This window comes from Vicugna pacos, chromosome 2 (assembly GCF_048564905.1).
Source record: "Vicugna pacos chromosome 2, VicPac4, whole genome shotgun sequence".
NCBI lineage: Eukaryota > Metazoa > Chordata > Mammalia > Artiodactyla > Camelidae > Vicugna > Vicugna pacos.
The window spans coordinates 35296937-35309112 of NC_132988.1; the positions used below are offsets into that span (position 1 = coordinate 35296937).

A 12176-nucleotide genomic window follows, 5' to 3' on the forward strand; every position below is an offset into this window, starting at 1 on the left:
GAATTGAAGGGGTCTGCAAACTTGCATTGTGAGGATTTTAACACTTCTTTATGTACTGGTATGGGAAAGGTGCTTCCAACTGTAAAGCACTAATATTACTTATTTGTTTTTTCTGTACCAGATATGTAAATAACCATCATTGCTTCCTTAAACATACAGACATTATCATCTTAATAAAACACACAGTGTATTATTTACTTTTTAAGACTATAGTTCAAAAGAGCTAATTTTCCTTGTGTTTTGTTTAAATTCGAGAAGAATTACTCTTCAAAAATATAGTATAATTGAATACAGTTAAAAATGAGTATCTTATTTTATTTCATTGTAGCATATCTGGTATTTTTGTGATTCTTCCAAGTTGAACTTGCTGTACAGCTATTCATCTGAAGCAACAGAAAGCTTTGGAAAATACACTCACCTAATTCTAACGAGTTTTTTCACTACCTCGAATAGTTTAAGCAGTCTCTCTAAGCCTCAGTGTTATTTCTCAAACGAGGGATAAATACTTTGATCCCTAAAACTTCTTCTGACTAAAATTCCATGAGTCTGTTTCTCCCAGAAGATATACTGCTCTTGAATTTTAAAATGCAATTTTTAAGTTTTAAAAGAGATACTTTAAATTTTGCTGGAAAATATGTCTTGAAAAAAGTACATAAATCTTGTTAGTCGCTTTGGGGATTCATAAAAAAAACCCTACGGCACCAAGCATGATTAAAACATCACCATTCTTGGGGTACAAAAACTCAGGGGAACGTACTTAAACCTCTGTGGGTTCAACTAAATCAACACGACGAACAAACGATGCTTTAGAAACATCAAACAACAAATGAAACAAATATAAAGTTATATAGGATAAATACGAATGCAGGAAAATGAACAAGCCAGACGATTTCCATTTCCCCTCATTAGGAAACTTGTATCTGTAAATGGAAAAGGGCTCTTTTGGAAGAGGAATGGGAGGACGGGGAGGGAAGTTTCTCTGATTTCCTTACTCCCTACCTGCTGGTTTGTCTGATTTCCTCTCCAGCTCTCACTGTCTGATAAGGAATTGATTCTTCCCCTCCTCTCCCCCTCACTCCCTCCCTCCCTCTCTCTCCTGAGTAACGGTACTGTCCTAGCAAGTGATGCTGTCGGAGACAGGAGACGGGCACCGAGGAGGCATCGCCCTCGCCGCCGCGGGGCGGGAGAGCCTTTCCCAGCACCAGCTCCCGGCTCGGCCCCGGGCTCCCTCCTCGCAGCCACGGGCGCAGCGGCTGCCCCCACGGTTTGATGGTGGGCGGCGGCGGCGACTCTGCTTTGGTTCCCGCCTCTAACTGCTCGGTCTCGGGCCGCACGGTTCTGTCTTCCTGCCTCTCGGCCCGGGCCCGCCCGGGACTGCAGGAGCCGCGGGAGGTGGGGAAGGGGCGCCGCGGGGAGACCGCGCGGCGGCGGCGGCGGCGGCGGCGGCGGAGGCCAGCAGCCGGCATCCCGGCGCTGGGGCCGCGGCCGGCGCGATGTCCACCAAGGTCAGGAAGTGCAAGGAGCAAGCGAGGGTGACCTTCCCCGCGCCGGAGGAGGAGGAGGAGGAGGGCGAGGACCAAGGCGCGGAGCCGCAGCGCCGCCGGCGGGGCTGGAGGGGCGTCAACGGGGGGCTGGAGCCGCGCTTGGCGCCCTTGCAGCGGGAACCTCACGGCTACTGCCCGCCGCCCTGCTCCCCGGGGCCCGACATGTGAGTACCCGGCCGGCCGCGGCCCCGCGCCTCGAGAGGACAGGGCTGGGGCGGGTAGGCTCGCCCCCGGCCGTCCCGCAATGTATCCCGGACCCCCAGAGCCCACCCTCCACGGCAGTTATATTCGGGGCGACTTGAGGGTAGACCTAGGCCGGGGTCTCGCCCCCTTGGTCCTGCTTTGTGGAGGGACTTGGGGGGTCACCGAAGGCGTGGCCGGGGTATGTGCCGGCTCGAGCCTCGAGCGCGCGGAACAGCCCCGCCGACTGACACGACGGACGCCAAACAAGCTTTCCAGTAAGCGAACGCCTGCTCTCCTGTAACCAAGGAGCCGCGCACCGCTACCCCATAGTCGGAGGGCCCCGCGGATAAAAGGACCCCGGGGCCCCCGAGCTTACCCCGGGAGGTCAATGAAGGGGAAGGTGTGCTTAGACCCAGGCGCGCACTCGAACCCCGACCTCCTCCGCGGCGTCCCGCGTGGCCCCACCCTGGGAACCCGAGTCGCCTCCGACGCTCCGGGCCGTCGAGAATGAGAAGGGAGGGGACCGTGTGCGATACCGAGTGTGGGCTGAAGGTTCGCCCTGTCGCCTCTTTTCCCGACGGTCCATTTACAGTTGGGGGGAAAACTGGAGCCGAAGCCCCAGCGGGTCTCTCGGGGAGAGAGTGGGCGAGGGGCGGCCTCCGGAACTTGGTTGTAGTTCCCAGGCGGCTGAGGGGCAGTAGCTGTTTCTTTTTTAAAGGAAAGTAGAGGTCGGCGCTTTAATGTGTGAGGAAGAGCAACTTTTTCTTAATTTCCAGATTTTGGAAATAGCCTTTAACCAGCTGCGAGACGCAGAGAGATGAAAAAGAGGGTGGTTAGTTGTATAGGGGGTGCATGCTCTCTATTTCTTTTGTCACGTACCTTGGGCGTGTCGCGAAGTTCACTGTCTTTTTTTTTAGGAAAAACGCACGGATAGGTAGAGGACTTGGGGCCAGTCTTGGCGGGCGGCACTCACCGCCTGGGCGGGTAACTAGTTTTCCCGGGAAGGGACGGAGGTTCTGCAGCGCCCCCTGCTGCCCACGTGCTGTGCATAGCCCGCGTGCGAGACCTCTGGGGCGACCCCGAACCGACCTGATCTCGTGCTGCTTATCTGGCTGAGAGCCCGCACCTGGCTCGGCCGGACTTGCTTACAGAAAACAGAAATCAGTGTCTGGGAGTAGATCGCCTAGGGAAGGTCTCTGATTGAAAATGAGCAACGCATGCAGACGAGGTTCAATTACTGCTGAAGATTAGCCTGGAGTGGAACAGGCCCAGGAAATGGAGGGAAGGTATGTCCTTTGGGATTAAAGCGCGGCTAGCTCTCTTCCCGCCTCACCTAAGGTTTTAAACAGATTGTCCATTTTTCCTTTTGCCAGTTTGGTTTTTTTGAATTTCTTAATTCTTTTATTTATTTATTTTTTTTGTTTTATCTTAAATCCCCACTATAAGGGACACCAGAGCATTCTTATCTGAGGAAGTAGGGTGAAGCAGAGGTTCCACACTTTGCTTTTTGAAGCTTGAGGTCAATTACACAAAGCATTGGGACAAATTCTATTGTAGACTTGCTGTCTAACTGGTAATAGAACGAACGTTTTTCCTATCTGCCGACTTTACAAAATTCAACAGGTAAATGTAGCGTACTTATTTTGTGAAGCGACCTAGAAGACCCAGTCATTTGGAGGAGATACATGTTAATAAATGTTCCTTCTGGAAGCAGGGCAGCAAGCTCTTCATGTTTCTTTGCGTCCTGTCACTTGGTAACCTTAGAGACGCACTTAATATCTGTAGCACAGATTAGCTCTTTATTCCATCTTTGAGTGGAATATGGCCACAGTTTAATAGCCCAGAAAGTGAACATACACTCCTAGGATGGAAATGGAGAAGGATACCCAGTCTACCAAAGCCCCAGGGTCATTTTCAGTAGGCAGAACAGAACAGCCGAATTTAACATTCAGCAGGATGAATCCCACTTTTAAACCACAAAGATTCCTTAGCAGAACCCTGTTGCTCATTTCACTGCTCCATGTTCTAGTATTCCATTCAGAAATTTTAAACAGACTAGCTTAGGAAGGAAGTGTCATCAGCTTTAGCACTAACAAGACTTTTTTTTTTTTAATCCTTTGCTAGAACTCTTAATTCAACCATTGATTCAAACCAAGACTTCCTTTTTCCCAATTGTTTGCAAACCTAGGACCAAGAAGTATGTTACTGGCAAGATGAATTTATTCTTGAAGTTTTTGGTTATTAAATATGGTTGATGAACTCCAAAAGCATTTGAAGGGCATTCTTGTGAATTTTCATTCAAAGACATTCCTTAAGCATTTACATGTGCCAAGTGCAGACTAGGAACAACAAGCCATAAAGACAAGTATGACAACTTTACTGCACTTGAGGACTTTTAAGTCTCATAAGGGAGAGGTTGAAATGAAACTGGGCATGAACAATTGTACTATTAGTTAGAATAAAATTCTTGCATAAATACATACATCAAGGATAGAACTATGAAAAGTCAAATGCAAAGGAGAAATGGGCAACATAAGGTTGTGGAGAAATCAAGAAAACCTTATGAGCCTTAAAAGATAAATAGGATAGGAAGCAGAGACAGAGTGGGTAATTAATCCAAGCCCCCCTGCTTCCAAAATGCCACACATGTCCAGAGAATATTAACTGAGTTTTGTTGGAACACAGAGCATGTGTAGGAGAGCAGTGAGATTTAGCTGGATGTGTTAGTTTGGGGAATTAATGTAGAGGATCTTGTGTGTCAAGGGAGGCGGTAGGGAGCCATCGATTGTTTCATAGCAGCAATAGTTTGATCAAAGCCACTCTGTGGACAGGATGGATTGAAGTGGCAGTTGGCAGAATATGAATAAATAAATCAGGGGGCTATCGTAGCTGTCCAGGCTGAGATTAGGATCTGTAATAGTGTAGGACTGGTGGGGTGGAATGGAGAGGGAACACACAGATGGAATCTATGGGAATTTGCAACTCCTATCCATGAGGGTTTTAAAGAGAAAGCAGGATCAGAGATGACTTGGTAATTTTGATGTAGATGACTAAGGTCATGAGGTCATTGTTGAAAAGAAAATAATAAAGAGGAGGATCTGATTTTTCAGCCAGTTCTGATAGAAGTGTCAAGCAGGAAGATAGAAATGCAAGTTTGAAGCTTGGGAGAATGTGAGAGTCTACTGTCTATTGACACCATTAGTGAATTGTGTGAGTTTATGATACTATCCAAGGGAGGAATGTGAAGAGAGATACGAAGAGGGGCTGGCTAGTTTTCTGAGGGAATTTTGTTTGTTTGTTTAGAGGGCAGAAAGAAAGAGGAGCAAGCAAAGGACACAGAAAAATGTGAAGGAGCAGGTTGTACTTAGACAAGAATGTCTAGAGAGAATTTCAATAAAAGAAAAGAATTGACTCAGAATTGGCAAATACTCAGTAAATCAAGAGAGAAACTCTCAGAGGAGGGTTTAGCTTAGTAGTAGATTGTGTGCTTAGCATACACAATGGCTGGGATTTAACCCCCGGTACCTCCATTAAAAATAAATAAGTAAATAAAAACCTAATTACCTCCCTCCCCCAAAGTGGGGAAAAAATGTAAGAGAGAAACTTGCGAGTTTGCTTTTAGTAAGAAGAATCAATCCTTTGTATGTATTAACACACATGCACAAAATCATTAGATTTCTCAGCTGTTATCTTTAGGAGAGAAAGGCTTCTGGAAGAGTGTATTTTGTTTAGTTTTTCTTGTGCTGCCAAAAATTTGTCATAATAAAAGCAGTAATTTGTGTTTACGTAATACCTCATGCTGTTATTTATACAAATTAACTTTAGTTACACCTCTTTAAAGCAGGTTTTGTCATTTGGCAAATGAGAAAATTGGTACACAGTAAAGTCAAGTCAATTTCTAAAGGTTATTTAGCAAATCAATAATAGAGCTTCTGTAGTCAACATAGTGTTATTAACCAAAGTCCCCATGCTCTACAATAAATCTCTATAGATTTATTCATCCTATGTAACTGTAACTGTGTACCCTTTGACCAGCATCTCCTCATTTCCCCCACCTCTCAGCCTCTGGTAACTACAGTTCTACTCTGCATCTTATGTATTTGACTTTATTAGATTTCATGTATAAGTGAGATCATGAAGTTTTTTTCTTTCTGTGTCTGGCTTACTTCATTTAGCCTAATGTCTTCCAGGTTCCTTCATATTGTCACAAATGGCAAGATCTCCTTTGTGAAGGCTGAATAATATTACATTGTACACACACACACACACACACACACACACACACGGTTTCTTTTTCTATTCATCAGTAGGTGACACAAGTTTTTTCCATATCTTGGCTGTTTGCTAAGAGAGTAGGTTTCAGGTTCTCTCATTGCACATACACACAAAAGGTAACTATGTGAGGAGATAGACATGTTAATTACCTTGACTGTAGTAATCATTTCACTTTGTGCAGTTGACCCTTGAACAATGCAGGGGTTAGGGATGCCGACTCCCCTGCACCGTCGAAAATCCCTGTTTAACTTTTGACTCCCCTAAACTTAATTACTAGTAGCCTACTGTTGATCAGAGCCTTGCCAATAGCATAAATAGTTGATTAACACATATTTTGTATGTTATATGTATTGTATATTGTATCCTTCAATAAAGTAAGCCAAAGAACATGTTATTAAGAAAATCCTAAAGAAGAGAAAACACATTCACAGTATTGTACTGTATTTATTGATACCATAGGCTTATGACATCTGTTACAAAAGGACTCATCTGTCACAAAAGGATTCATCTGTCTGTCAGTACCTACATCAGTATCGTATTGTATGATACAAAACACTGTAGGTATTATACATATGGCTAACACTAAACATCAAAAATGAAAAAATAATGTGAAAAATTCATAATTTTTTGCAGGTATAATGTACATGCATTGATAACAAAGAAGCAGCAATATGATTGCTTTATGGTAGCCTGGTGTGATCCATACGGTTGCTTCACTAGCCTAGAAACTAATGAATCAACCATTATAAAATTTTTAAGGCACACGGTATTACCATGCCATATTCATAATACAGTATTGGAAACATTACTACTTTTTCTTTAAAACCAATTACCTGTGATGATAGATTGATAGACAGTTTCTCCAGTTGAGAGAGAGGCAGGCATACTACATAGTAATGTAATTCTTTGAAAGCAAAGTTATAAAACAGTAAGAAAACTAACATTATTATTATTAAATATATTTTAAGTATATTATTTAATTATTTAAATATATTTAATTACTTAAATATATTATTATTAAATATCACTCATTTTATGGCTATGCAAAGATAGACTAGTATCTCTATATATTTTATTCATTTGTGACATGCCTAACTTTTTCTTAGTATTTTCATTATTTCTAGGCTACATGGTTTGTCTGTGAGTTTTTTCAAATTGTCATAAATCTCTAAAAGTCTTTCCAATATATTTATTTTAAAAATATGTGTACAGGTGAACCCACACAATTCAAAGCAGTGTTGTTCAAAGATCAACTGTATATGTATATCAAATCGTCATATTGTATACTATAAACATATACAATTTCTATTTTGAAAATTATGTAAAATAAAGCCACAGAGTGACTTGATGATTAAAAAAATAGAGCTTTTGTTGCTCAACTTTGTATGACAAGGGATCTGAATTTGAGTACACAGTGCCTTGCATGCCAGATTTTCTAGCTGGATGTTAGTTTCTGTGGTGCTGGCCTTGTGTTGACGTTCCAGTCTAGGCTTAGCTTGGCTGTGGGACTGAGAACACATTGCACGTGTTGGATTGGATTTCAGGTTAGAAGCAGCACTTCTCTCCCGCGGCTGGAGTGGAAATCAGAAATTTGCCAAGTCACTGTTGAATCTTCAGGGATAGGAATTTGAACTTCAAGGATTAAAGTCAGACTATCATTATTAAGGAAGAGGCAGGTTTCTCCATAGTTATAATTTTCAAGAACAGCACAGCACAGCATTAGACTTGAGACCTTTTATCATCAGATACTTTGAATTATATTTTTAGTTTATCCCCTAGAGTAGTAATTTTACTATGTACAATGTAGAGTTGTCATATTGGTTTGTTGTAAATTATTTTCATATAATATTGAAGTAATGCATGAATATAGTTTTAAAACTTAGTGCTAAAAAAAAGGCTTATAAGAACAACAAGAAGCTCATGGCAGTTCCCTGGTTCCCTCCCCTTTTCTTCCTGTTCCCTATTTCACTCCACTTTCAACTCCTTTCGGTATTGCTACCTTGTTTTTCATGTATTTTAGATGTCATCAGTAGTCTTAAGAATTTTCGCTCACTTATACCTTTCAGTCTCCCCGATCCTGCACCACATGGTTTATCACAGTTTTGGGGTAATATCTTGCTTAACATCTTCCTTATTAGGATCATGTAACTGTCACTCACTGCTAAGTCAAGTTGTATAGTATGATTATGTTTCTTTCCTTTTATGATTAGTTGTTTTTTTTAGAGAAAATATTTGTCCCATCTTATTCTTGCCTCTTTAGCTAAATCTTTTACAGTCTCTGACTGCGTGTATTTTCCTGAAGATCTCTCTTCCAAACCTTCTGACTTCCCTTGTTTGTGGACTTTTAACTCCCTTCTCCCTCCCCATGAATGATCTCTTCATTAGTGCTGTTCTGAAATGTCAAGATGATATGCCTTGATATGGGTCTTTTTTTCATTCCATGAACTGGACATTTGGTGAACCCTTTGGTGAAGCCTCTCATTATTTAAAGCTTATGCCCTTTGATTCCGGGAAGCTCTCTTGTATTATTTCTTTTATTTTTCCTACCTGCTATTTTCATTCTTCTTTCTGGAATTCCAACTATTTGGATGTTGGGTTTCCTGATCTGATACCCTAGTTTTTGTATCTGTACTACGCTGTTTTCCAGTGGTTGTTTTTTGTGTTCTTCTTTCTGAGGTATTTCCTCAAATACATTTTCTGACTCTTTCCCTCAATTTTTTCAATTTTATCTATTATATTTTTCATCTCTAAAACTTCGTTTTAGTCTTATGAGTATTCCTTTGTTATAACATTCTTTCTTATTTCAGAGATACAGTGTTTTTAAAAAATTTCTCAGGGAAGGAGGGACTAGAGGATAGTATACCAGGCTGCTGGTATTCTGGAACTAGCCAGGGACCCCCTGTTCTTAGTTCCTACCCTCCCCTGGACCTGGTATCCCCACATTTAGAGAATCTTTTTAGTTTCCCCAGAGATTTTGTTTCCTGTATTTCTTATAGGGAGGTGAGAGTGTTGTCACTTGGTCATACCGGCTGGGGGTTAGTGATCCGGCGGGAGGGTTACTACCTACTTCTTATACAAAATTTCAGCCAATTCCTCCATTTTAGGCTCCTGCCTCATCTCTACTTTCTGAGACTTCTTCTGCCTTCAGTTTCTGAGCCTTTTCTAATATTGGGTAGATTAGCCTGCTTTTTGTCACAGGCACTCTGGTTGGACCTTCCTTCTTTCTGTTAAGTCCTTCACCATTCTTCCAACTTATCTCCTTTTCGTACATTGTGGAGTGGGGTTACACATGTCTCCTGGTTTTGTGGAAGATGAAATTTGTGTTCTTTGTTCTCTGTGTTGTTTAGGTGGGTAATTTTGGAGAGGTGAAGGGGTGAGAAAGGCCTTTATTCCATCATCTTGAAACAGAACATCCCTACAATTGTGTTTTAGGTGTTCATTTAAGTCCAAATGATGACAGTATTATTAATAGAACCAAGATTGCAGAAGGAAGAATATTCTTAATTATGATTGATCCTAATAGGCAAATGGAATTGACAGTAACCTATTCAGTGTGATTTTGGAGGAGGGGGAGCAATTAGATATATTTATTTATTTAATGGAGGTACTGGGGATTGAACCCAGGACCTCATGCATGCTGCATATGCACTCTACCACTGAGCTATACCCTCCTCCTATACAGTGTGATTTGAGGATCATCTGACATCCTCCACCTAAAATTATCTTAGTACCATACTTCCTAAATTTAACTCATATAGAATACTTTGAAGAAGAATAGAATGTTTGAGTTTATCTAGTCTAGAATGTTCTTTTACAAGCTGATAAACTGAAGCTGAAGGTTGCCATTGAATTCACAGCAGCCGTGGGACATCTGAAATCTCCATATTCCTAGAACTGCAGTGTTTACACTGTGGCCCCTTTTGGGTTAAGCATTTCTTTCTTCTTCAACGAAATTTTAAATGCATTTACTCCTAGGAGGAGCAACACAGGAGACTACTAATTATTACTAACTCATTTATGAGATTCAATTAATTCATCATTTTAATTTGACTACTGATGGCAGATCAGCTTGAGAAAGTTTGAGCTAAGTAGGAGGACTAAGAATGGGGGGAAAGAGAAAAGGACATCTCAAGGCACAACTGTCCCCCTGCCAAATACCATTTACAGTTTTCTATTTTTTAATATCGAAGAGGTGAAAGGATCCTAGACATCATCAGAGGACTGGGTTAGAATTTTAGAGATTTTTCATTACTGTGCTAGGATAGCAAATGTGTCTGTTGTGTTCTCCCCTTCTCTCTAAAACTCCACAAGAAATGTAATGGCAGGAAGACAACTTTTTACAGAGCTCTCTGCTCTTAATAGGAAGACTTTCAACTTCCTGGCCAGAGATCGAGATCGACCCCCTTCAGGCGATCAACACTGCACAGTGTCGTTCTGGCAGGGGAGCCAGATTAGTGGCCTGTTCAGGGTGAATACAGAGGAATCTGGCCCCAGATAGAAGGTCTGGTAGTTGAGAACTACGGGTGGCCAACTTCACACTTGTGCATTAGGGGCCCAGCAGTGACTTTATGAGAATATTTAGGATTGTTATAGCATTTTGTCTTTAGCATCTAGAGCAGAGATGTTTCTCTTCACTCACCTAGTCAAAAAAATTCCTCTATTCAAAAGAAAACACCCCTCTTTTCTTTGCACTATTCAAATAAGAGGTGACAACATGGATTTGGTCCTGGACCTTTTTTAAAAATGAGATTTAAATGTCCATAAGCATGTGACCTGTTAAGGAAAGAGCATGTCGCATGTCAGTACTAAACACTGTACAGCAGTTTTGCATTTCTAAATACATTTTGTCAAATAGGACTGATGCATATGGATTCTCTGTTGAAAAGCAGGTCACAGGGTGATGAGATGGGAGCAAGCATCTGAAAACCTCAGACTTCTGACTTGAATATGGATGATACTGATAGAAACCCAGATCCTTTTTCTTCTAATAATATTAGAGATTTATATATATTTATATAATTGATAGTGACTAATGTATTTTAAAAGCCAAATATGAACTTATCTTGGGTCAGTAGAGGTTTTTGATTTTATTATTGAGTTCATTTGTCTCAGTTCTTGTTCAGTTATAGACTGAATTTGTATTTCACTTGTAATGTCATTGTCACTAATCTTCCTGGAATAATAAAAATTAGTTGTAGAAAATATTGTTTAATAAATGATTTTCTTTTTGAAGATAAGCTTAATATTATAAAAGCTTATTTTAAAATTTTTATTAAAGTGAAGTTGATTTACAATGTTAGTTTCAGGTGTACAGTAAAGTGATTTGGTTATACATATACATACATATATATTTTTCTCTTCAGATTCTTTTCCATTATATGTTATTAAAAGAAATTTAATATAGTTCCTTGTGCTATAGAATTGGTCCTTGTTGTTTATCTATTTTATATATGGTAATGTGTGTCTGTTAATCCCCAACCCCAAATTTATCCCTTTTCACCCTATCCCCTTTGGTAACCATAGTTTGTTTTCTATGTCCATGAGTCTCTTTTTGGTTTGTAAATAGCTTGTAAAAAGCTTATTAATTCTAAGATTTATCCTCTGTTTGCCCTCAGATTTTCCTGATAAAACGTAACTTTATGTAAGACCAAAGTCAAGAGATGTTAAGATTCATCGATTTCTTTGCATGGTGTAACTAAGAATTGATGAATGTGATTAAGCATAAATCTGCTTCGAAAGAAGAATGATTGTTTACATTACTTTAATTCCTGATAATTAATTTATATTAAAGTATTCATGACATTACTCCCAGTTCTCCTCCATCACTACTTCCACACATTATATGTGACCAAGGGTATTCATTAATCTGAAGAGAAAAAGTGTCTGTTCCCTAGATCTTCAGTCTTAACAGTTTAAGGACACATGCATCTGTGCCTCCAACAGATGAATCTTCATCAGTCATGTACTAAAAGCCAGGCATACAGAGATACAAAGAGACAGCCTCTGCTCTTATGTATGTTACAGTGTTGTTGAGGAAACAGGCACGCAAGCAGACAATTACAAAGCAATACAACAGTCAGTTCAGTGGAGTTACACACAAAATGCAGTTCCTGGAAACATAAACATCTAAGTTCTAGAAGACATTTGCTTCAATGCCTTTTGGGGCATATTCGT

General features: G+C 40.8%; 1 protein-coding gene across 1 annotated transcript in view; it reads left to right on the top strand.

Moving 5' to 3' along the window:
• Positions 1 to 1493: 1493 nt before the first annotated feature.
• The window catches only part of TRPC3 (transient receptor potential cation channel subfamily C member 3), a 69191-nt gene continuing 58508 nt past the window's right edge, over positions 1494 to 12176 (top strand). The window contains exon 1 of the mRNA XM_072938204.1: positions 1494 to 1708. Coding sequence (XP_072794305.1) covers positions 1494 to 1708 — 215 coding nt within the window. The remainder of the gene's footprint in view (positions 1709 to 12176) is intronic.